Source organism: Haliotis cracherodii, unplaced genomic scaffold, assembly GCF_022045235.1.
Source record: "Haliotis cracherodii isolate W230 unplaced genomic scaffold, xgHalCrac1.p SCAF_7, whole genome shotgun sequence".
In the NCBI taxonomy this organism is placed as follows: Eukaryota; Metazoa; Mollusca; class Gastropoda; order Lepetellida; family Haliotidae; genus Haliotis; species Haliotis cracherodii.
Window position 1 is genome coordinate 45,437,747 of NW_027266330.1, and position 26,644 is coordinate 45,464,390.

The 26,644-nt window shown below is 41.2% G+C and overlaps 1 protein-coding gene and 1 pseudogene across 1 annotated transcript; both read right to left on the reverse strand.

Moving 5' to 3' along the window:
* Positions 1 to 500: 500 nt before the first annotated feature.
* Positions 501 to 7,151, reverse strand: LOC139448629 (monocarboxylate transporter 13-like; annotated as a pseudogene).
* Positions 7,152 to 23,373: 16,222 nt separating this feature from the next.
* On the reverse strand, positions 23,374 to 26,406 carry LOC139448598 (monocarboxylate transporter 13-like). The gene is made up of 6 exons (XM_071230162.1): positions 26,037 to 26,406; positions 25,406 to 25,549; positions 24,871 to 25,113; positions 24,361 to 24,750; positions 24,067 to 24,192; positions 23,374 to 23,573 (listed from the first exon to the last, which is right to left on the reverse strand). Exons 1-6 carry the CDS (start codon positions 26,404 to 26,406, stop codon positions 23,374 to 23,376), a joined length of 1,473 nt encoding a protein of 490 aa, XP_071086263.1.
* Positions 26,407 to 26,644: the final 238 nt, after the last annotated feature.

The window sequence follows — 26,644 nt, forward strand, 5'->3', positions numbered from 1 at the left end:
ACACCACGACACAGGACGCAACCAGACATGCCACACACCACCGCACAGGAAGCAGTCACCCATGTCACACACCACCACACAGGAAACAACTACCCATGCCTCACACCACCACACAGGAAACAACTACCCATGTCACACACCACCACACAGGAAACAACTACCCATGTCACACACCACCACACAGGAAACAACTACCCATGTCACACACCACCAGACAGAGCAGAACCACTCGTGCCATACACCACCACTAAGGAAACAACCACCCATGTCACACACCACACTGGAAGCAACAGGAAGACATCACAAAGAACACGTACCACTACAGGAACTCACTTCACAGTCCACTTGCCACAACAGGAAGTCATTGTACATGTCATGTTCCATCACAGGAAGTCATACCGCGGACCATGCCGGCAGTAGTTACATAATTCATATGCAACCACACAGGGACATACGCCAATGTACACTACAGTATCGTCACTTTAGTGCTTAGATTTACCTCAACTAAAACCCGTGTTGTCGACACCAAGATCCACGGACTTGGCAGATTGCCCACATGCAGAACAAGATGTTTTATACTTTTGCATTAACGATACAATAAATAAAATTGTTGTCCCAAGAAACGAAGTTCCAGCGCTGTAAAACCTAATATCCTTCCCAAATAACGTTGCAAGGTAGCCTGAAACATCAACAAAACTCGAGTTTAGTTATCATAGCTACAGACACATACTTTTCATTGTGAACGAGGATCAGGCTTGTCATTCTCTGAGACTGATGTGGTGTCATCCTATCCTCAGGACATGGCTCATGTTGCATGGTTCAAACTCGATTATTGACAGGCTACTATAATACAGCTGGAATAGTGTTGACTGCGGCGTTAAACAACACGTAATCACTAACTCACTTGATTGACATTATAACATTTTACAAGGGTTTATTCAAATTCATTCAAAACTTACTTTGTAACGGTGGTCCGACGAATGCCCCTATTCCTTCACACACCATGTTCATGCCAAATGTTTGTGACAAATTATTAAGGCCAAACAGTTCCACAAGCACAAGTGTAAAAAGGCCCATCCAACCTCCTGAAATAAGTAAGTAAATGCATCAGATAATTAAATTGAGAACATCGGTAATAGCTTGTTGAACGACAATATATAAATACTTTCTCCTAATGTGTTGGAAACCATCTCACCTATAGCTAGTCCATTTACAGCACTGTTAATATGCAGTGCCGTGGAGCTCGTACAGAGTGGCACAAGCAGGTTGGTGATGGCACACATGCAGGACGAAAAGAACAATATGAAGCTAGTTCCCTTGGTATTCACCATGACTATTCCAGAGAAAATCAGACGACCAACGATGCTACCATATCCTGACGATGAAACAATGAGTGCAGCTTCTGATGCCGTCATGCTGAAAGGCGTGCTTGTTACGTAGTCAGGAAGGAAAGCTGAGAAAGTGTAGTAGCTAATTCCGAAGGTCACTTGAGCAATGGAGAGAGCAATTGCTCCGGGCAGCCGGTATATTTTGAAACAGTTGATTATAGTCTTACTCAAGGAGACCCTTGGGCAATCACAGGAATATTCTGAAAAAAGATCGTAAACAATTACATTATCATAAACTGATTATCAATATAGTGCTCTGAGGTATTGAACTCAAACTTGGTCAGCATGTGTTTACATTAATCATGTGGAATCTACATAGTATGATCCATAAATATGGAATAACGTTTTATTAAATCTTCATTGTCAATTGTGGAAAATATTGGTGATGTGTAGATCATGGTGAAGTGGATGATAGCATCGAATGTAGTGTAGCCTCCATGTTGGGGTATGATTAACTCTGTAGTTAAAAACATATAAAAAAGGACAAAATGATGGATAAATTAACTAACGTGATAGTAAAACCTTTTGGTGAAAAACATTTTCAGGTTCATCTTCCAACATTAAATATATCAATCTTCGAGTGGTATGACCAAGTCAGTAATATACTGAACAACAAAAGTTCCTGTGACATTGAATAAGATTTAATGCAAAGTTGTTGTTTTTTACCAAATCTGAAACAATTTCGGTTTGCAACAGATAAAAGACTCCTGTAAGTGTTCAAATGGTTTAATTTGCCATACTGACTTAAGAAAAAACGTGATTTCATAAAAAAATGAACATGCCAAAATGTCAATTTACAAATCAGTAGCGTGTGTGTCCACCTCTGGTTGCGATGCAAGCAACACATCTTCGTCTCATGGAATGGATCAGGCGTCGCACAAAGTCCTGTGGGATATCTGTCCATATCTGCTGGAGCATGTTTCGAAGTTCCTGGAGTGTCTGTGAAAACACGTGGTTGACGTCGAAGGCGCCGATCCGTCTCATCCCACATGTGCTCGATTGGTGAGAGATAAGGGGAGCAAGCCGGCCAGGGGATGACATTCACGTTATTTTGTTGAAAAGAATCCTGAACAAGTCGAGCAATATCAGGCCGGGCGTTGTCATGTTGAAAGGTAATGCCTGGGCCATGACGACGCAAAAACGGTAGAACAACAGGGCCGATGATCTCGTCGCGGTAGCGCTGTCCATTGAGATTTCCCTCTACAACTATCAAGCGGGTCCTTTGTCTTGCTGTAATCCCATCACATACCATAACGCTGCCGCCCCCGAACCGATCTTTTTCCATGACCCAATGATTGACGTAACGTTCAACTCGACGTTGGTACACTCGAATCCGTCCATCGCTGTGGCTGAGGTGAAAACGAGACTCGTCAGTGAAAAGAACTGCATGGCCGTCCAGCGTAGACGCTGTCTGCACCACCGTGGACGTGCTTGACGGTGTTTTCCTGTCAAAATGGGACGTCTGGCGGGTCTTCTCGAGACAATCCCTACACATCTGAGGCGACGACGTACGGTTTGTGAAGATATTCGTCGAAGGCCAGGGATGCTTCTTGCAGTCACTGCTGCTGGCTGGAATCGATTTCCTAGGTGTGTTGTTCGAATCCAGTTGTCTTGTCGATTATTGGTTACGCATTTCCTGGCACTCCGAGGATGGTCTCTGACTGCATTCGTCCGTTGCCAACGTTGCCATAAACACCAAATGGTGTTTCTGTGGACGTTAAATTATCTTGCAACATCACGTTGACTCGATGCTGCTTCAAGCATTCCAATGGCACGCAGACGCTCATTTTCGGACAGGCGTAGCATTTCGTAATGTTGAATAATTGCGTAATTTTGTTGTTTTTCTGAGTGGTTGTTGTCAGCACGATGCTAAACAATGCATATGGAATCCCGTTAACGCCCATGTTTTTATACCAATTCTTGGGTTATGAAATGCATGGGGCTTGCATAAAAGTCAATTTTGCATGGAATGTATGCTTTTCTGTAGCAGTTGCGTTTTTGTGACTTGATTCCATACATATACTACAATATTGAAAACCAAACTTTTCTTGTTTGAAAAATACACTAAAACATTGGTGTCACGGGAACTTTTATTGTTGAGTATATATTTAAGGAATTATCCCTCAGGTTCATACAAAGGGTGATTTACAGTATGCCTCCAATTACAGAGAAATTACAGTACTTAGTGTTTTTAGTACACCACACACAGCAATTGTAAATAATACTGACATTTTCATTTTGCAAAATTTTTGTTAAAAAATGGTTAAAACTAAAATCAGTGTCGAGAGTGTGGAAGATGTCCTCAGTGTTCATTTGACTATAAAAGTAGTATAAAATAGTGGCATAATTATGTATGCCCGTTACCCGTCATCCAACAGAAATCGTAAAATCTCTTACTCTTGGGTGTCATTAATGGCAGGGTAAACTGGGTCTCAAAATTACAGTCTGTATTATGCAGTTTGGGCTTTGGGTTTGTTTGGGAGCTACAGTTTATCAATAATGATGATATAATTCTGAAAGAAATCAATGTTCAGATTAAAATCTATATATGAACAGTACTCATGGCTCAAAACATGTTCATATTTTTCATTAAGACATTATGTTGTTCTATGTATCATAGGTTTATGGCCACCTTCCATGCTGAGCAAAGACCAATTAGCTATTTAGTCATTGCCTCAACACTGATCTATTCTTTCCCATTTGGGGGATGATATTTATGATATTGATGATAAATAGCAAAGAAATGAAGAAGTCGTTGTTTCACCTGCGTTGTTGCTCGGAGTTATCCAGAGAGCACATGGTAGGAAGTGAAGCGTCAGTGCACCATTGATGAGAAATGTCCCCCGCCATCCCATATTGTCAGCAACAGCAGCAGAGAGAGGGGGCCAAGTGAGTATTCCCACAGCTACCCCTGTTACTGATGCTCCAACGGCTAACGGTCGCCATTTTGAAAACTGTTTGTTGACATGCACCATGGTTGCAGTGTAGGCGAGGGAAACACCAATTCCTGTTTGAAAGTAAATTTCCGATACACATATTTGCTGACTTTATTTAAGATTGATCGCAGTTCAGTGCACAAGGGAAATTACATGATAGCTGCATGTTCTCGTGATGAAGTGAAACACTCAACAACTTTCTTTACAAATGATATCTCTTCACTGTAAATGGTATGACCATTTTTCACCAATACAACGTACAATGCAACGTCTACGAACAAACCCACGCAGCGGTAGTTTGTTTGTTGCACTCAGCAATAGCCCAGCTACATGACGTCAGCCTGTAGATAATCGGGTCAAGACCAGACAATCCAGTAATAGATATTGCAATCAACGATCCACTCCTTCTGGTACGAGTGAGTGAGTGGGTGATTAAGTATGGTTTTACGCCGCTTTTAGCAATATTCCAGCAATATCTTTGCGAGGGACTTCAGACATTGTACCCATGTCGGGAATCGAACCCGGGTCTTCGGCGTGACGAGCGAACGCTTAAACCACTAGGCTACCCGACCGCCCCTCCGTCCGGTACGATGACACGGAATCAACAGCCTGAACACCCGATCAATTCGATCGCCTCTTACGACCAGCATAGGTTGCAGAGTACCTAGTCTAACCCGAAATCCCCACACAGCAAATAGTTAAGCACCCCCTGTATATTTGACAATAACTGGTCGTACGAGTGTTGGCATTGAAACTCTGAAAACATAACCTCGGAAAAACGAATGTGGTTTGCAGGAAGAAACCTCTGACAATAAGAAAACATGAAAAGTTTATCCTGATTTAATCAAATTTCTAAAAACACAGTGGCACTGTACTTGTGACAGAACAGTAGCCTAAATAAGTATGGCGGTGCAGAGTCAGGAACGCAATTCCACATCATGATTGATGATGAAAAATGTCATTTTCAGTCCAAAGATGACATTCATGACACAAATTATCAATAGCGGGTAAACCCGCCACGTGTCCAGATAACAAATTCCAGACTTCGACTCATCCCTAGAGTAATTGGGCCAGAATCTGTACCGGTGAGTACAGTGCCTGTACTCGTGGCCCCAATGTGCTCAAAATATGTTTCAGTGGGTTCAGGTCAGGACTCATGGCAGGCCACAGCAGTGTCGCCATAGCCTCATTCTGGAGAAAAAGCTGCTACTGCTCGGGAACGATGTGGCGTAGCATAGTCATCCATGTAAACAGGCCAGGTGGTGTGTGGTTGCCCAAATACGGAACAACAGATGGCTGCTGAGCGTTACGAATGTACCGATCACCACAATTTATTATACGATCCAGCTTACAATCGTGTGATAGATAACTCCAAACCATTACCGAACCCCCTATACACGGGGTCGTAGGTCTTATGTTCCTGGGTGTGTAGACATCCGTCTATTTGGGTATAACAGGAAATGTCGCTACAATGTACATTGCTCACACCTTGTCTTTCTGACCGTTGGGGATCCTGTACAGCATTGGTTTCACCGTGTCTGCTGATTGCGGTATAATGATAGCCCAGTTGAATTGTACGCCAACTTTGCGCCTCTGATAACCTTCTTCGTGCCATGTTCACAAATAGTGATTCAACAATGAAGGACAGTGACTTTAAATACCAACAATTGCGGTGTACAGATACTGCATTTTGAAACATGCATGCGTGGCATGCTGCACGTGCATGACGTGCTGCGATGTGACGTGACAGTTGCCATTTTACCGTCCCATCATTTCGACGGAACAAAGATCAATATTCATCACGAAATTTGGATTTTGTATCGAGATTAGGTATTGTTTCAGCTACAGCTTATAGCCAGATATTTATATTTAGAAGTAAGAGCCTGCATTTTTTTAAAAGAAAAAACACCTTGCAGCAATGCCATTTTTGTGGCAGGCAAATTGTTTTTTTTCAACAGACTGAAGCATACTTTTTTTTTCGTAAATGACTTGGATGATGCATGTCATAGTATCTCAGTTGCGTGGATCGATGCTCATGATATCAATCACTGGATTGTCTGGTTCACACTGGATTATTTACAGACAGCCGTCATTCGGCTGATATAATGCTTAGTGCGGCGTTAAACATCACGATATTCGACATATTTACCTGGAAGAACGCCGAGTGTAAAATACAAGATGTATATGTTGTCCATCTGACTGCCGACAGTAAAACCAATTACAGTAAGTACTCCTCCAAATAATGTGGTGAAACGACTCCCGAGACAATCAACACATACCGTTCCAAGAATACCTGGAACAAAAGACGATCATTTGTATGAATGGTACGCATTATCCAGAGGACTGATATATGTGTGCAAGATTTAAATATAAACTCCAGTCTCCCCGAAACGTTTTACATAAACAAAACATATGATTCAACAACATATGTATATTTTCGTACAGGCAAACCCAACGCATCCACCCATGAGAGATCCTATCAAAGACAGTTGCCATTCCGTGGTACCCAGAGGTTCCTTCATGTATGTGTACATACACCGTATGAGTTTGGAAGGCCACCAACAAATAAATTGGCTATAAAACAACTGAAGACCGAGCCAATTTGCCAGTATCTTGTGCTTAGTTTCCCAGTTGATTTCTCAGTCGTGCTGTTGGGACAATCCTCCTCAGTGCTGTTGTCGTGACAAATGCCGTTGCCATTTTCATTGTTGCATTGAGGGACGCTTTCATCTTCTAGGTTTATGCAGTGACACACGCCGCCGTCAACACCAGCATGGCTGAAGCCGCAGTTCTCATGTATGTAGTTGCCATCATCACCGAGGGCCATCGTGTGAATTCACGCTGATAACAATTTGAAATGGCAACTTCGCAAATACCATCCAAAAGTGCAATATACCAAAAGCGTTTAGGTTTATAGTCAATATTCCGTTGACCAGACACGTACACTGACCATATCAACTAGCTAAAACTAGAATTTTCTTTCAATGCCGAATTCTTGTCACGGCCGTATGTGACAAGCCACACAATTCAAACGCAAATCTGTTATTTTCATTGCACACTCGTGTGTTTCACCCCTCTCTGTGTAGACGTATTTCTTATGTTCACAGGACACTCGTGTGTTTCACTTCGCGCTATGTGGAGATGTTTGTTAATTTCACAGGACACTCGTGTGTTTCACTTCTCGCTATGTAAAGATAATTGTGAGTTTCACAGCACATTCGTGTGTTTCACCCCTCGCTGTGTAGAGGTGTTTGTATGCTGCATAGCACACTCGTATGTTTCACCCCTCTCTATGTAGAGATGTTTGTTAATTTCACAGCACACTCGTGTGTTTCACTCCTCGCTATGTAGAGGTGCTTGTTAGTCTCACAGCACACTCGTGTGTTTCACTCCATGATATAGAGGTGTTTGTTAGTTTCACAGAACACTCGTGTGTTTCACTCCTCGCTATGTCGAGGTGTTAGTTAGTTTCACAGAACACTCGTGTGTTTCACTCCTCGCTATGTAGAGGTGTTTGTTAGTTTCACAGAACACTCGTGTGTTTCACTCCTCGCTATGTAGAGATGTTTGTTAGTTTCACAGAACACTCGTGTGTTTCACTCCTCGCTATGTAGAGATGTTTGTTAGTTTCACAGAACACTCGTGTGTTTCACTCCTCGCTATGTCGAGGTGTTTGTTAGTTTCACAGAACACTCGTGTGTTTCACTCCTCGCTATGTCGAGGTGTTTGTTAGTTTCACAGAACACTCGTGTGTTTCACTCCTCGCTATGTCGAGGTGTTAGTTAGTTTCACAGCACACTCGTGTGTTTTATCCCTCCCTATGTAGAGGTGTTTCATATTTTCACAGCACACTCGTATGTTTCACCCCTTGGCGTGTAGAAGTGTTTGTTAGTTGCATAGCACACTCATGTGTTTCACTCCTCGCTATGTAGAGGTGTTTGTTGGTTTCACAGCACACTCGATTGTTTCACCCCTTGATGTGTACAGGTGTTTGTTAGTCTCACAGCACACTCGTGTGTTTCACTCCTTGCTATGTAGAGGTGTATGTTGGTTTCACAGCACACTCGTGTGTTTCACTCCTTGCTATGTAGAGGTATTTGTTGGTTTCACAACACACTCGTGTGTTTTATCCTTCGCTATGTAGAGGTGTTTGTTGGTTTCACAGCACACTCGTATCTTTTCCAAAATGTATCTTTTATTTAGAAAGTGGAAAGAAGTGTTCATTATGCAATACTTACGAATTAAACTTCCAACATCACTTACCTTTTTCGTAGGAGTATTCGATAATGTCAGTTTGGGGGCTGAATAATTAATATTCTGGAAGTATTGTGCTCTCTAATGTTCAGTTAAATATATATCAAGAAGTTAAAATATATCAAATCTGGGCTGTTTTTCTCACCGCGTAAATTTTTTTTATGTTTCGTTTTGTTCCCAATTGTCAATACATTTCTAAATTCTCTTTTCATTACACAACCAACTGTCAGTTGTTACTATATGTACATGTATGGTTTTATTTATAGCCGGATCTAGGACAAGATTCACTGAATTGTCTGGTCCAGACTCGATTACTTACAGACCGCTTTCATGTAGCTGGAATACTGCTGAGTGGGGCGTTAAACAACAAATAAACAAACAAACAAACAAAAACAAGATTCCAGTCTCCACGCTTTACAACTGTTTCTCTCAAAATCGTCTATATTAGCAAATAGATTGTCATTGAAAATTGTTCTGTCTGTGTTGTGACCGTATATATTAGCAGATCCTAATGCCTTTAAATGTGATATCAGTTATTATAGGTACCATTCACAATATTGATATTCTTCTATTCAAAAAAGAAGAAAAATAAAACAAAGTTCGCGAGGCAAACAGTCATACGTCCCATAGGTTCCAAGACTGAAGGTACATATAGTAGTGGTGTTGTTTACATAGTTCGTTATTTCATGATTGAGAACTCGGGGAGATTCGTATAAAAAATTATAAACTGAAAAAGAGACGTCACCCCAAGCAACATTGCATGAAAAGTTGTCATTTAAATATCTGGGTATTTTTTCTAAAATTTAACATTACCTTGTCTGGAAAAATGAAAGTTGATGATAAAAAACCCAAAGCAGATGACAATAAAACCGATCGCCCAAACGCATCACGGCAACAGCCATGGTAACCCGATGCATGTGAGTTCCGTATAAATTGAAAGGCACATGCGTTCCCCCATTTCTTGCCCTATAAAAATCCACCCAGATCGGATAACATTCATTCGTTATTGAATTGCTACCACATGCCAAGATTGACAAGAAATCAGCGACACCAAGCCCTTGGACGATTGCAAGCTGGACAAACCGCCCGGCAAGTAGCAATGCATTTCAAGTCCACGTAAGGAACATATACAGGCTCCAGCAACGGTACCAGACCGTCAACACAACATATGACCGACCACGTAGTGGAAGACCAAGGGTCACCACCCGACGTCAGGATCGTCAGATTGTGCGACAGAATCTTCAAGATCGCTTTGTTACTGCACGACAGACCATGAGGACACACCTGCGACACATTAGTTCGGACACCGTGCGTCGACGATTGACGAGCAGACACCTCAACTGTCACAGGCCACACCGAGGACCCATTCTGACACCACGTCATCACCGGGACCGTCTTCAGTGGGTAACACAGCACCAGCATTGGCGCCACCAGCAGTGGAAAAGAGTCCTCTTCTCAGACGAGAGCCGTTACTCTCAACAGCAGATCCCGTGGAACATTATTCGCATGCTTGAGTTGTTGAGAGAGACTCGTGGGTTGGTCCGAGCATCATGGTGTGGGGTGGAATTGGTCTTGCACAGATGGTCGGCCCTGTGGTCTCCCAGAACATCGGTCCAGGGAGAGTCCATCGGTCCACACACCATACCTCATTTGGCACGTCGACGCAACAACGAGTTTCAGCATGATAACGCCCGTGACCTCTCTGCGAGAGCAACAAGAGAATGGCATCAGAACCATGCAGTGGCCTGCCCCCAGTCCCAACTTAAATCCCATTGAGCCCCTGTTGGACGAGATTCAAAGACGGCAGCTGAACTGCGTCAGGCGTCCCTCAGAGTGTGGGCTCAAGTGCCAATGGCCTTCATCAACCGCCTCATCCATTCCATGTATCGACGTTGCACGGCAGTCATCAATGCACATGGCGGACACACGAGATACTGACTTGTGATGCCATTTTCTCAGAAGCTTGTGTTGTGTTTCACTATAAGAACATTTGACACTTTAATTTCAACCTTGATGATCAGTTTTGCCAAGTTTCATCTTTTTAATATGTCTACAGTATGTTTACAGAGTTTGGACAAATAAGGTTTCTCATATATCTATCCATTGTGACGTTTCTTTTGCTGTTCAGTATATATACTGAGTCAAATTAAAAACTTCACATTTTTAAAAGTAATCCCATATATGATATACAACGGACAAATGTATCAGAGAAGGTAATTTTTAATCATTAATGTCCAAAGAAGGATTTTAATAAACTGTGGTAACCATAATTTGTTCCAAGCACCTACGGTATTCGGTAATAACATCAACAGTTTAAGTCATAAGTCCCAAGCACGAGGTCCCGATGACACACAAGTTCAGACAACTGCCACACAACGCCTCCGCATGGACCTTGTGATGCTTGTGAACGCATGATTTGGAAGACGACGCCATTGTTGCTGCAAAATGGTGCCAAGGTCTTGCACATTCTGTGGTTGGTTCTGGAGAGTGCGCAGACTTCTGCCAAGAGCACCCCAGACGTGTTCGATGGGATTGAGGTCGGGAGACCTTGACGGCCAGTCCATGACGTTGACTCCCACATTCTGAAGGAAATTCCTTGTCAAAATTGCTGTGTGGGGTCTGGCATTGTCGTGTTGGAAGATCAAAGCGGGTCCATGTGCTGCCATAAAAGCCATAAGTTCTGGTGCCAGTACCTGGTCGCGGTAAGCAGCAGCGTTGAGGTTGCCACGGATGACAAGAAGCCTGGAACGTGCATTGCCACATAAAGCACCCCACACCATGACACTACCTGTTCACAACACTGGGCGTAACGTTCATGACGTCGCCTCCACACCCTCGCCCTACCATCAGCAAATCGAAGATTAAATCGGGATTCATCACTGAAGACGACTTGATTCCAATTCCTCTGAGTCCATACTAAGTGTCGCTGTGCCCACAATTGACGTTGACGTCTGTGTAATTGAGTCAGAATCGGCCCGCAGTATGGCCGTCGTGCTTGAAGGTGAGCAGTTCTCAGACGGTTTCCAACAGTTTGCGTACTCAGTCTACCCCTAACCTAACAGTTCATTTCTGGTTGATGTAGCCGTCAAAAATCGGTTACGGAGGTGTCGCAAGACAATCTGACGATCCTCTGCATGTGACGTCACACGTGGTCGACCTGGCCGAGGGCGATCAGCGGTGGTACCCGTTTGCTGTAGACGTGTCTGTAAATCATAAACAGTCCGTCGACTACAACCCATCGTCCTTGCTACGTTCCCGTCTGCAACATGCCGATGGCACGTTCACGTTGCACATTTGAAAGGCGTGGTATGACAAATGGCCGTAAAGACTTTTGTTTTGTTTTGTTTTTCTTTTTTTGTTAATGACTGCTAACAAGTATGGCTGAAAACACGTGCGGTATTATGGCCACGTGACCAGTTGCACGTGAAAAACCACTTTTGCCACTATAGTGCTGTGCACATGATTGTGATCGATTCACCTGCACAAAAAACGAGTGTTATCTGAAGACAATACGTGGCCATTACTGTTTAAATACACAATGATAACTGGTCAAAATGTTAAAATTTTAGGATTGTGATTCAGTAAATATGGGATTACACTTTCTCAGTAAAGTACATTCTCGTTCGGAATTCGAACCAAAACACTCAATTGCAATTTGTACTTTACTAAGAAAGTGTAAGCCCAAATAAACCAACATTTGTTATATTCAACAATTTCTATGAAAGGCATTGTAATTTCGATAACTCCATAGTGGTAACAGCCATTGTTGATTCAGTCTAATGGTTCAGGATAACGTTAAGTAATTAGTGGTAACACCCATTGATGATTCAGTCTAATGGTTCAGGATATCGTTAATTAATTAGTGGTTACAGCTATTGATGATTCAGCCTAATGGTCCAGGGTGTCGTTAACTAATTAGTGGTAACAGCCATCCATTGATGATTCAGCCTGATGGTTCAGGGTATCGTTAATTAATTAGTGGTAACAGCTATTGATGATTCAGCCTCATGGTCCAGGATGTCGTTAACTAATTAGTGGTAACAGCCATTGATGATTCAGCCTCATGCTCCAGGGAATCGTTAACTAATTAGTGGTAAAAGCCATTGATGATTCAGCCAAATGGTCCAAGGTGGCGTTAACTAATTAGTGGTAACAGCCATTGATGATTCAGCCTCATGGTCCAGGGTGTCGTTAACTAATTAGTGGTAACAGCCATCCACTGATGATTCAGCCTGATGGTTCAGGGTATCGTTAATTAATTAGTGGTAACAGCTATTGATGATTCAGCCTCATGGTCCAGGGTGTCGTTAACTAATTAGTGGTTATAACCATTGATGATTCAGCCCCATGGCCCAGGGTGTCGTTAACTGATTAGTGGTAACAGCCATTGATGATTCAGCCTCATGGTCCAGGATATCGTTAACTGATTAGTGGTTACAGCCATTGATGATTCAGCCTCATGGTCCCGGGTGTCGTTAACTAATTAGTGGTTATAGCCATTGATGATTCAGCCCCATGGCCCAGGGTGTCGTTAACTAATTAGTGGTAACAGCCATTGATGATTCAGCCTCATGGTCAAGGATATCGTTAACTAATTAGTGGTTATAGCCATTGATGATTCAGCCTCATGGTCCAGGGTGTCGTTAACTAATTAGTGGTAACAGCCATTGATGATTCAGCCTCATGGTCCAGGATGTCGTTAACTAATTAGTGGTAACAGCCATTGATGATTCAGCCTCATGGTCCCGGGTGTCGTTAACTAATTAGTGGTAACAGCCATTGATGATTCAGCCTCATGGTCCAGGGTGTCGTTAACTAATTAGTGGTAACAGCCATTGATGATTCAGCCTCATGGTCCAGGATGTCGTTAACTAATTAGTGGTTATAGCCATTGATGATTCAGCATCATGGTCCAGGGTGTCGTTAACTAATTAGTGGTAACAGCCATTGATGATTCAGCCTCATGGTCCCGGGTGTCGTTAACTAATTAGTGGTAACAGCCATTGATGATTCAGCCTCATGGTCCAGGGTGTCGTTAATTAATTAGTGGTAACAGCCATTAATGATTCAGCCTCATGGTCCAGGATGTCGTTAACTAATTAGTGGTAACAGCCATTGGTGATTCAGCCTCATGGTCCAGGGTGTCGTTAACTAATTAGTGGTAACAGCCATTGATGATTCAGCCTTATCGTGCTGGACATCGTCAACTACACATGGTTTTCGAAGGGGTGGTGACGTTGCACCTATGTGTCATTTTCCTGGTTTGTGGTTCCTTATGCGAAGATTGCCGTACCACTCGCCGTGCAGTTGCACCAATTTGTGTTTGTACACAATACTCTGATGATTCAATCTCTTTCCAGCATTTCTGTGAATTTCACTTTAGATTTCGATTATCTGTGTATGTGTAGGTTTCGGTGTATATTTAGGTTTTCGATGTACATTTACAAATTCCATTGATTGTGCGTTTGCGACGCCACAGGATGCTTCCTCGGGTTCTTCTTTGTCGTCAATCCCATAGATTAGCACTTTATGTTTTATCAAATACAGCTCTTATTTCACCACCCATATGGGGCGAGAACAATTTCAGTGTGAACGCCATTGAAGATACCTCTGAAGGGACAATGCTAACGACACGATTATGTTCACGCGGTCACTACCATCTTAAATACAAGCGACATCATCCTGTCCATAATCATAAGAAATTAAAGAATTAATCATAAGAACTAAAATTAGAGTTCATCGTACGATTCCGACTATCTATCATAAGCATGTATTTCTGAACCATTATCAAATAGTGAGATGAATAGGTGTTCGCAAAGCGGTGAGCATATCCTGCCTGCCTCACCGGTGGCTACGACATGCAAAGGCATGTCCAGTGTTCACCTGAACAAATGCGGGAACATATGGTACAAGTCATGATGGTGGAACTGCATTAGACATAATTGTGTCACTGATGCGTCAAATTGGGAAATATCCCCCACATGTCTACCATTAAAGCTTCACTGAATGGTGTAACACTGATCAAACAACTTTTGAGCAAGAGTCATATGACGCTCTTTGAAATCATTATACAAGTTATGAAATGTGCACACCAAAGACTGGAGAAGTCTCACTTCTAGCCATACAGTCTGGTGGATAGTTTTTTATGACTCTGAATCTGTTTGCATGCATCTAAATATAAAATAGGTGAGTCGGAGGCCCAGGTGGGTAAATCAGTGGAAGGGAATTGGCTATTTGACCATTATTGAATGATATCAGATAATCGATATTATAATACCTGAAGCTTATGTTCAACTTCTTGGCCAAAGCCCCAATATATATTTTGCCAATGTGAGCAGAACTTGTGAAATGCCTACAGAAGCAGGTCACCAAGAAGGGGAGCACAGATGGCGCCAATGGCCTTATCTTGATGCCGACAACTTGTCTAAATGTTCTATCCCCAAATTTCACATGCATGTTATTTGTTGGGAAGTCCACAATTTTATAAATTGTTTTCTTGGTAAACTTCACATGGCATATGCTTTCATATTTCCAAATTGTCCTGAACCTTTGAGGATGGAGATATAACTATGATCACTATGTACATTGACAGATGCCCCATGAAAAAAGGTTTGAAGAAATGGAGGTTTAGCGTGTAGGATAGTGGTATACAAAATTGAAAAAATAAATGTTTTGACATAATTGAACTTATATTTTATTAGACAAACTTCACTCATTACGGAGCGGAACGTTCAAAATAGCAACATAACAAGGTACATGTACGCATAGCAGGAACTTTTCGATCTTCCCTTTCTTCATTGTTTTACAAGGAGGTTTTCCTTAGTTCATGTGCATATTATGGTCTGAATGATGGTTTTTATAGTCAAAGCATTTATAGTGTAAGCATTGCAGAGTTTGCCTTACTTATTGTTTATTTGTAGATAATTACATACCAGTTTATATGTACTTGTAAATACAATATAAAAGTCATTCTATATGTAATAATGTTGTACCATAATACGCAGTATTTTGCTTGAACATAAAACATAAAACTGTCCAATAAAACACGCCACAAGTCTATACATTGTCAGTTCACAGCTAACAATTACTGCTGTTTAAATATTCAAAATCATATTCACACTATAAAGCATTCAATAATCTACAGACACGACCAAATGGCCCAGCAGATGAGAAGGCTATAGTGTTTGTACCAGATGATCCAACAGATGATTAAATTAAATTGATAATACCGGATGGTTCAGCAGATGAGTAGGTTATACTCATAGCAGAAGGCCCAGCAGATGAGTAGGTTATACTCATTATACCAGATGGCCCAGCAGATGAGTAGGTTATACTCATTATATCATACGGCCCAGCAGATGAGTAGGTTATACTCATTATACCAGAAGGCCCAGTAGATGAATACGTTATACTCATTATACCAGAAGGATCAGCAGATGAGTAGGTTATACTCATTATACCAGAAGGCCCAGCAGATGAATACGTTATACTCAATATACCAGATGGCCCAGCAGATGAGTAGGTTATACTCATTATATCATACGGCCCAGCAGATGAGTAGGTTATACTCATTATACCAGATGGCCCAGCAGATGAGTAGGTTATACTCATTATATCATACGGCCCAGCAGATGAGTAGGTTATACTCATTATACCAGATGGCCCAGCAGATGAGTAGGTTATACTCATTATACCAGAAGGCCCAGCAAATGAGTAGGTTATACTCATTATACCAGAAGGCCCAGTAGATGAATACGTTATACTCATTATACCAGAAGGATCAGCAGATGAGTAGGTTATACTCATTATACCAGAAGGCCCAGCAGATGAATACGTTATACTCAATATACCAGATGGCCCAGCAGATGAGTAGGTTATACTCATTATATCATACGGCCCAGTAGATGAGTAGGTTATACTCATTATACCAGATGACCCAGCAGATGAGTAGGTTATACTCATTATACCAGAAGGCCCAGCAGATGAATACGTTATACTCATTATACCAGATGGCCAAGCAGATGAGTAGGTTATACTCATTATATCAGGTGGCCCAGCAGATGAGTAGGTTATACTCATTATACCAGATGGCCCAGCAGATGAGTAGGTTATACTCATTATATCATACGGCCCAGTAGATGAGTAGGTTATACTCATTATACCAGATGACCCAGCAGATGAGTAGGTTATGCTCATTATACCAGAAGGCCCAGCAGATGAATACGTTATACTCATTATACCAGATGGCCAAGCAGATGAGTAGGTTATACTCATTATATCAGGTGGCCCAGCAGATGAGTAGGTTATACTCATTATACCAGATGGCCCAGCAGATGAGTAGGTTATACTCATTATATCATACGGCCCAGTAGATGAGTAGGTTATACTCATTATACCAGATGACCCAGCAGATGAGTAGGTTATGCTCATTATACCAGAAGGCCCAGCAGATGAATACGTTATACTCATTATACCAGATGGCCAAGCAGATGAGTAGGTTATACTCATTATACCAGATGTCTCAGCAGATGAGTACGTTACGGTACGTAAACAGGTAACAGTTACCAGTGCACTCTACCTCATCTGATCCTTGGAGAAGCTGTCTGACAAGTGGGAGGTTACTAACTGGAATCCTTTTGCCCTTTAACTATAATATTTCATGGCGAAACAATACTTCTTGACACTACACATAGGGTTGGAGCAAGCTATATATCTTTATCATGGCCACATTGTTGATATGGGCAGCAAAGATAACACGACGGACATCATTGTTGATAAAATGAAGACATCATTCTTGACACACTACAAATATAAATACTGTTTATTTTGCCAAAAGACTTGTTCTTTGAGGACGTTTGGTTTCATGTCTATTTTCTCTGTTTGAACGTATATGTACATATTGGCATTATTGTAGGACTTGAAGCCCCATCCTGACTATAAATAGCCCGCAAGGTGTTTCAGTTTCGAACAGTGATTGACAATGTAAACACAAACGAGTGTCGGGAGAACCTTTTTGAAAACCATACGCAAACAGGATCACCATTGACCGTCAAAATTCGTATCAACTTGAATTTATTAAACTTAAATTATTACACAGATTTTTCAATTGGTGTTTCGGAAGGGGCCGAATTTGAAGCATCGGTAGATGCAGCAATATGTTTAAGCTTTACTACGATGTATGAACATGTCACGTGTATCAACATAACACACAAGCAACTGATAAATATGTAACGAAACGTACCAGATGTTTTGATCTACATTAGGCGTACCCAGATACTATTGTACTTACGATAAACGAAAACTCCATTACACACGTATTCCAAGACAACTTTAATTATGGTTTCTTTCACAGAATGTTCACATTCACAGAAGTTTGATCATTTGATCTATATTTTGTTCTGGGGATTTGGATATACATCGCGCACAAGTTTTAAAATACAATCTGGGATCCCTTTCCCGTTTTGTCCTCACCAATCCTTCATCTGCTGCAACGTTTAATATCCGTTTCTTCAAGTCCGGGTATCTACGATCTCTCCAAACACTTCGTTTATTTAGCTCAGTCCAGAAGTTTTGGCAACACTGTTTTCGAATCGACGAAATTCTGCAACATGGCGGCCGCACCATTCCCTAACTGCGATTGCCTTGAGCTGTGTCACGCAAGTTTGACAAAAGAAGTTTGAACATACATATTCGGCTTCATCTGGTTCCACAATGAAATATGGCTGTGACACTGATTCACAAATCAGAAGAATCGGCACTAAATTGGTCAAAGTTTGCAAGGGCGAGAAGAGAGGCGCCATCTTGTCGATTCGAGTTGATGATTGGAATTATGTCATCTTGAACTGGAACTTTCTCCACGATAAGGTCAACAATGTCATAATCGAAATGACCAAAGGCTCTCTGATCATCTCGAACAACTCTCCGTCAAGTTAAGCGTCACATGAAAATGTTTTGTCGCTCATACTGAAGACTAGCGAACTTGTAAAGTTCTTGACAGTTGTAAGCAGCAATCAACTTGGAAGCGCTCATGGGGCGTGGTTGCTAGGTCAGAAAGGGGGAAAACAAAAAGTTTTAGAAAGTAATAAAAGCAATCCGCGGTGCAATCCAAAAGTACCATGTACGGGATGTTTTTTAACAATAGTATTCACAAAACATTTCCTTTCTAGAAATGCAAATTAATTTATTAATTCATCCCAAGGTCTAAACCATCATCACGTGAGTATTTGGAAGGAATCTTGTGATGACGCCGTGAATAAGGCTGTGTGTATTATATTGTTGAAATCAACTGACCAGGAAGATTGTCCAGGCATTGGCATTATGACAGATGCCCGTCATGGATGGAGAAAAAATGAATATGTGAGAAACATTGTTGCTTTGAGCTTCGAGACAAAACATGTGTTCATGCGGAAGTAGTTTACAAGAGAAGATGATCTGTGTAGCCAGAACCTGAATAATCTTGATGGAAATAATGTTGAAATCCCTGTTCACGCACATGACAGAATTAATGTGAACAAAATCTGAACATCGTTTCGAAGTATGTGAGGCTCTCCGTATTTATCTCCATTCCGACGTGAAATAATATAAACTTTAATTTCGTGTCTCAATTTTTCCTGCCGCAGTGGAAAATTGCGCACCGATCTAATAAAAGAATACTACTAGATATACCATTGCACAGTCATAAAGGAACCAGGTCAACTTTATCTTTCTACAGTTGTTTATTAAAAATTCGTTTCCGAAGCAAAGCGACTCGGTCTAGATTCTACATCATAAATTTATTCATAGTCTAGATTCTAATGTGACGGAAACGATAAAAACTACTTTCATCACTTGAAAATATTTGTGACCATTACCAGGGTTGTTTACACGATCGTTGTCATCCAGATTCCAGATGAAAGCAAGACTAACACAAAGAAGACAACGCTGTTGAAATCACTGATTGTCGTACACATTATGAGAAATGCTATTCATAAACTGCAGATATACCGTACACAACAGGATTACAGTCGGTGCCGTGATACACATTATGGTGTTTTGTACAATAACACTGCTCTTATTCATCACGACAAACGTGTCCTCGTCCAGAGAATGGGGAAGAACTAAAATGTGTGTGTTGGACTGAATCGTGGACATTCCACAGTATCATTTAATGAAGATGTGTAGACGACATGGCAGGTAGGTTTTGTTACGCGTTTGTTAAAAAAATCTTGGAATCGTTTGATGGATATTCATTACCATTGAAACTTACGTACTTGTTGTCAAACGGCCCACCTGAGTGGTGGTTGCATGACGTCACCCGCTTACGCATTAACTAGTGAAATTTGTGTGTTATCATGACGTCATATTGACCTGTCAGATCACTCGTATAAGCTCCGCCCACTAGAGTGCTGTGGTCACGACCGAAGAAGCCCCTTTAAGATGAAATTGCTTCTACCCGTGCGTTTGCATTTGCGTACAAACTATTGTTACTGCAGATACGCTTATGGGCACATAGGATGCGAGTGTAGAAAAGACATCGGGGTGTGTATTTGAGAAGAGCGAATTCGTGTGTATAAAGGACAAAATAATGTGTTGTTGTTTGGAGAAGATCGAATTCAACATGTGTATGGCAGACTTTGGGTAGTGAATTGAAGATCAAATTCAAGATGTGCACAAAGGACATTGCATTGTGTATTTGAGAAGATCAAATGAAACTTGTGTATAAAGGACATTAATTATTGGGTTATATATTGGGTCAACATGTCTGTAAAGGACGTTTGGTAGCATAGAGAACGCTCCGACGATCATACACAGTGGCCCTCACTCCATGTAGTTTCATACTCAATTGAACTCTAACAAAGTGACAGCCAATTCTTACATGTATTCATGGAGAAAATCGAATTCAACATGTATCTTTTGACAGTTGTGGGTGAAACAATGCTGATTTAGTCTAGTGTAGATGTAACCAACAATCTTGGTTTCCTTTCAGTTGTGATGCAATGTGCTGACTCTCTTTAGTTGTGTTGTTGCGCTCTGTGACAGTGTTTTCAGTTGGCAAAATGGCTATTGACTGCTCATTAAGGTGAGCTACAGAGCCACTCTACTTTTTACTTTCCACCTTGTAGGTTTTTCAGAATGAAAACATACAGATAAGAGTAACAACTGCTCGCCAAGCTGCCCCACCACAAGCTGCACCACGCCCAGCGCGCCACAACCATCAGGCCCGTGGCTGGCTGACCAACTAACTTCAGAAGTTCCATCACCCATCACCACCAGGCTTAAGCCCATGGCCAGTAGGCCCGCCAACATCAGAAGGCCCATGTCTGGCATCACCATCAACACCAGTAGACCCACAGAAACCAGAAACCAGAAACCTATTATCCTCTACCTGTATTACACCATTGCAAAATTCCTGTATTTTCTATATCACACTATAACTAAATCTTCAGATTTTTAACAGAAGCCCTCTTCACTGTCAACTATACACTACAAGTTGTCACTGTAATAGCACCAAACAGCAACTCACAGCTCTTTTTGTGTGTAAAGGCGGGAAAATCTCACTTCTTTCCAGTAGGTGCCAGAGTGAACATCAACTATTAACAGTCTCGTTACTCTAGCACACAGGTTGTGTAGTCACTCTACAGCTTGCTAAATCCAGTTCATTAGTTATTATTACGTTGCTATTCAACTTATTAAGGACTCCGAGTCATCTTCAATAAGGGGTTGATGTGGCTGGTACACACGTACATATACTTGGTGTTTTCGTGTGTTTGTGTGTGAGTCAACTAGCAAGTCTGGTGATCACTTCATGATCATGGGAGAACCTCATTCTTCATGGTGGAAAGGTAGGGACATCCATTGCGCTGAAGACACTCGGTGTGAGAAGTGCACCTCCCTCTTAGATTCCATTAATTGTTTTAAGCATCTTATGTTTCTAATACATTCCAATTGCCTCGAGCTCCTGACATTTGTAATCTTCCTCTTTGAATTGGCCATACCATTACCCCCTGTGATGGTTCGCCTGCTCTATAAACCAGTGGTTTTACGTTGTGAAAAAGAACGTAACGGGACGTAATTTCTGGTTATTTGATTGGTCTCAAACAGATATGTGACCATTTTCTCACAACTATAAATACAATAAACTCCATACTTGGTCACTTCGGCTGTTTATACAGTATAAACCCAAAGGCAGATAATTAAGCCCAAACGTCTCCCTTGTTCATAGAAATGCATCTTATTTAACTGAATCTATGAAAAGAACGTGTCACCTATTTTTGAAAACCGAAACAAATTGCAATAAGAATTCTCCAAGTAACTATGAAGCTATTCAGACATTTTATTTATAACAGTATACTGTCTTTATAAATATAGGAACTACTTATATTGTCCTGACACTGGTCTATGCATAATAAATCTTAACATAAGAGGCATCTACTTACAAGAAATCATTTTTATAAAATATCATATACATGTGAATACAAAACCTATCTATTCAGTGAAAAGAGTTTGACTCTTAGTGAAACCCAGACAGTCATGGTTTATCAGAAGTTCGAGTCCGTGCAGCAACCCTGCAACTTGATTCATGTTTTTTTCTTTTCCTATTTATGTCTTGCTTGACAACGGTATAATGATCTACACCGAAACGTCGCATTTACAGTAATTAAAGAAGTTAATGATATTTAGATTTTCCGTCTGGATTTAGTAACGTTGGCAATCATACTTGTTATCATCATGAAGAGAAAGATAGCACACTCTTGCTGTGGATCATTCCCAAGTTTTTACCACCATGATGCACACCAATGTTTCTGTCAGGCTGATAAATCCAGATGTGCATGCAATCTGTTCCCCCAGAGTCCTTGTCGGTAGGAGTTTCGATAATAATGATAAGTACAAGTGTACGTTACAGTTCCGGTTGGAGTTGCGGTTCTACAATATTCAAAGTACGTGCGGCAGATCAATAATGGTTCAGACCACGAAAACATCGAATAGACAATTCGTTTGGAACAAACAATGAACTATTACTTTCTGATCATAAAAACTGACAATTATGTTTCTTGAACAAAGACAATAATGATGATTCCAGGACGACTGCCATTTTATTCCTTCATTTCAAATGATCCAAGGGTCTGTTACGTTCAGGCAGAGGAACAAAGCTTCAATTGTGTAACATCAAGTTAGCAAACCATGTGAAACCATCCACAAACCAAGAATCATTATCAGGGCGAACCTGGAAGTTCCAACGCACGGTGGTAGGTTTCGCGCAAACTTGAAGCCTGGTACCTGGGTAGCGGAAGAACAGAATCTCAAGTCACGAATTTATGTAGGTTGTACGTAACAGAAGTGCAATATACAGCACAGTGATATCGCAAATAGTTCATGAGAATACCCCAAGCATGATTCAGGTAGCGTCAGGTATAACAAAAATGAGATTAGATATTTGAATGGAAATAATTTAAATAATAGAAATTCTGGATTGGAAACCGACCAAGTTGTGCAATCGTCTTCTGTTTTCTATGAACATTTCCTTGGCGTATCTGGTTCAACCTTAATAGTTCTTGTATATATGATCCGTTGTGTGTGGGGTCGAATTCTGATTCCAACCAATGATCATCAAGGATTTGTCAGTGCCATTATCCTGTTCTGTGCTACTTAAAAACGGAAGGACAATCCAAAAAAGCCCGACAAAAACTGTTTTATTGCATCCTGAATACCGCATGAGACGTTTACCAACAGTACAGTTACATTGTCCCTGTCAAACCGTGTCCGGTTGCGTTGTCAAAAGCAACAGCAAGGAATCATATCAGTGGGAGTGGTGTTCGTTAGACTGTGGTGTCTGAGCTGCTTGGAGTAAAGCCGTCGTTCTTGATGCCAAGCACCCCAACACTGAATGACTGCCGCTTGCCTGGGCAAGATATCTGTTGTCTCATAACCACTGTCAGCATTAACATCATCGTGGCAATAAAAGAACCCCCTGCACAGACGAACGTCATATCCTTGTCAAGTAACCTTGACAGATAACCTGAAAAAAACATGCAGTTTCCTTGCTAGTTTCATCGAAGACGTTTTGCCTATGTAAGCTGGGAAGGTATAGCATGTACATCCGATACCTCCAATTATCCATGATGTGAACTGGAACATGTTTTTTGATTATACCGTTCCGTTATTTACCTTGTGTCGAATGACTTGCAGCCATTGTTGGGTTACACATTGGGAAACCTCTAACTAAGCATATTGGGAACGTTAGGCAATAGTATAATGAGAAAAGAAGTCAATACATTGATGTATGGAGCATGAAAGTTGTTCCTGATAGGCAATGTCATTTGCATATTTATCGAAACATTATACCTAGTTTATCAGATTTGTTTATCGCATCGATTAAAATAACCATTATATGATAAAAACTGATCATATTTGTACTACCTTAGTATAGCAATCAAGGCGATGCACATTTATACCTCTGTCGGATTCTTTTAGTATTACTCTATATGAGTTAATTACCAATAAAAGCTTACTTTGTAAAGGCCCTCCGCCGAAAGCTCCAATCCCTTGACACATCACACATATGCCGAATATTTTGGACAGATTAGTGAGTCCAAACAACTTTACTAAAACTAGTGTATACACACCGTTCCAACCACCTGAAATAGTGAGATGTTCCTAAAAGTTTCACATACGAACGTCACATATAAAATTCACGATTGAAAGATATGATTACTAAAACTGGAGAAAGTTTACTTGATATAAATGAACTACGTCAGTAGTTTTGGAGAGGAGATAATGTAGAAATCGACGGAAGAAAATCTCACCTAGAGCTAGCCCATATGCTGCCCCGTTTATGTAGAAAGCAAGAGATCTTTCACAGAGCGGTACAAGGAGATCTGTGACACCGCACATGCACAATGAAAAGATAAATATGTAGTTTGCAGCCTTCTTGCTCGCCATAGAGATTCCAGAAAAGATGACACGACCAACCATGCTTCCATATCCCGAAGTAGAAACTATGAGAGCAGCCTCTGAAGTCGTTATGGTAGATAGTGAGGCAGTTACGTAGGCAGGCAGGAAGGTGGAGAAAGTGTAGTAACTGAAGCCGAGGGTGATGTGAGCGACTGAGACCGTTATTGCTCCTGGAATCCTGAATATCTGGAGACAACTGACCAACGTCTGACTCAAGGAGACAACTGGACCATCAGAAGAATCTTAAAGAATGGGGAAAGAACATTGTGAAATTGGTTTCAATATGATACTGAAATAGCAAAGTTTTCCACGACAAATCTTTCGAAATGAGCTGAGATCAGAAACTTTTAATGTATACTTACTTGTACTGTTTCTTGGAGTTATCAGCATGGCGCAGGGTATGAAGTGTAGAGTCAGTGCGCCATTGATGAGACATGTACCCCGCCACCCGGTCGTGTCAGCAGTTACGGCTGATAACGGTGGCCACATCAACATACCAATAGCTATCCCCGTTACAGATATTCCAACGGCTACAGGTCGCCATTTTGAAAACTGTTTGGTGACATGTACCATGGTCGATGTATAAGTCAAGCACGCACCAGTACCTGAGTAAAATAACGAGAAATATAATACTTTCCAAAGATTAATGGGTTCAATGTCATTTTTGCTTTGTTCACATTAAAACCCAGTAAATGATTTTCCAAACTTCTTTATTAATCGACACTCCTTGCCCCACATATCTGGATACAATTTTATGATAACATATTGTATGTTCAATACCCAGCTGGCGTATTATATTTGTCCTACAAGAAGAGTTATTAATTACTAGGGTTTAGTAGTTACCACCAGTTACTCACCACCCCATCATTGATTAATAGGAAGTAATGCGATACAGACCTGGCAAAACACCGAGTGCGAAGTACAACACGTTCAGGTCGTTCACCTGACTGCCGATGATAAAGCCAGTGACAGCCAGCAAACCTCCAAATAACGTGGTAAGTCGACTCCCGAGGCGATCCACACACACCACTCCAATAATTGCTTGAATAAAGGTTTATGGAGTTGAATATTGTTGTTGTGTACAATAATTTCCAGCTTAATATAACTGATAAACTATTTTGAGTTTAACAACACAAGCTCAAAAGCAGGACTACAGTTTATGTGTGTAATTTGTACATGGTTGGTTTTCGAGCGTTTAATTTAATATAATATTTCAGGGTTAACCACACTGGTCAATATACCTTTTATGAGTAGTAAAAAAAAAATGTAATTAAAAAGCTCCGACCTCTGGTGTCCATGAATTGTAATTAATACATTTGGAACTGAAACTGGAACAAATTTCACAATGTTAAATGAGTGATGCTTGAACCACTTGAGTCAAATGTGCTGGGACTTTTGCTGCCAGCGTAAATGAAATGATAGACCACATTACTAGTTTTTGCAATTATAACTTGAACGTATACAACGAAATATATCTGCCAACCCTAATGGCATCACATACTGAATCCTGAAGATTGGTTTAACTTACATGCAATCCCAGAAAATCCACCAAAAAGAGCTCCTATCCAAGTCACTTCCTCCTCTGAGACACCAAGAGATTGCTTCATGTATGTGTACATTACACCATACGACGTTGCTAAACCTCCATAGAACATGTTGGCAACGAAACAACTGACCACCGATCCAATCTGCCGGTATTTACTTGTAGTAACCTCACGGGTACCTTCATGAGTGCTTGCCACAGATTTGCTGTCTTCGACACATTGCCTGTGGCTGTGACGAATGCTCTTAACATTGTCATCATCTAGTAGACCACGGGGGCCCTTGTTGCCATCTCGACACATCCATGTAGCCATTCTGAAGTCACCAGTAACATCCGCCACATCGCCGGCAGACATTGTACCAATCTAAACTAAACTAAACTACACAGGACCAGTAATGCTCCCACTGTGAACATCTCATGATAAATGTGATGGTGTGGGTTCTCTCGACCCTATGGAGAAGAATATGCGTCTTGAATGTCAGGACATACCTTAATAATGTAAGTGCATGACCGCACTTATCACACTTGTTTGTTCTGCTTTGGTCTAGATATTGTATCCCCAATGTGTGTTACCTATAGTACGTCCGTGACAA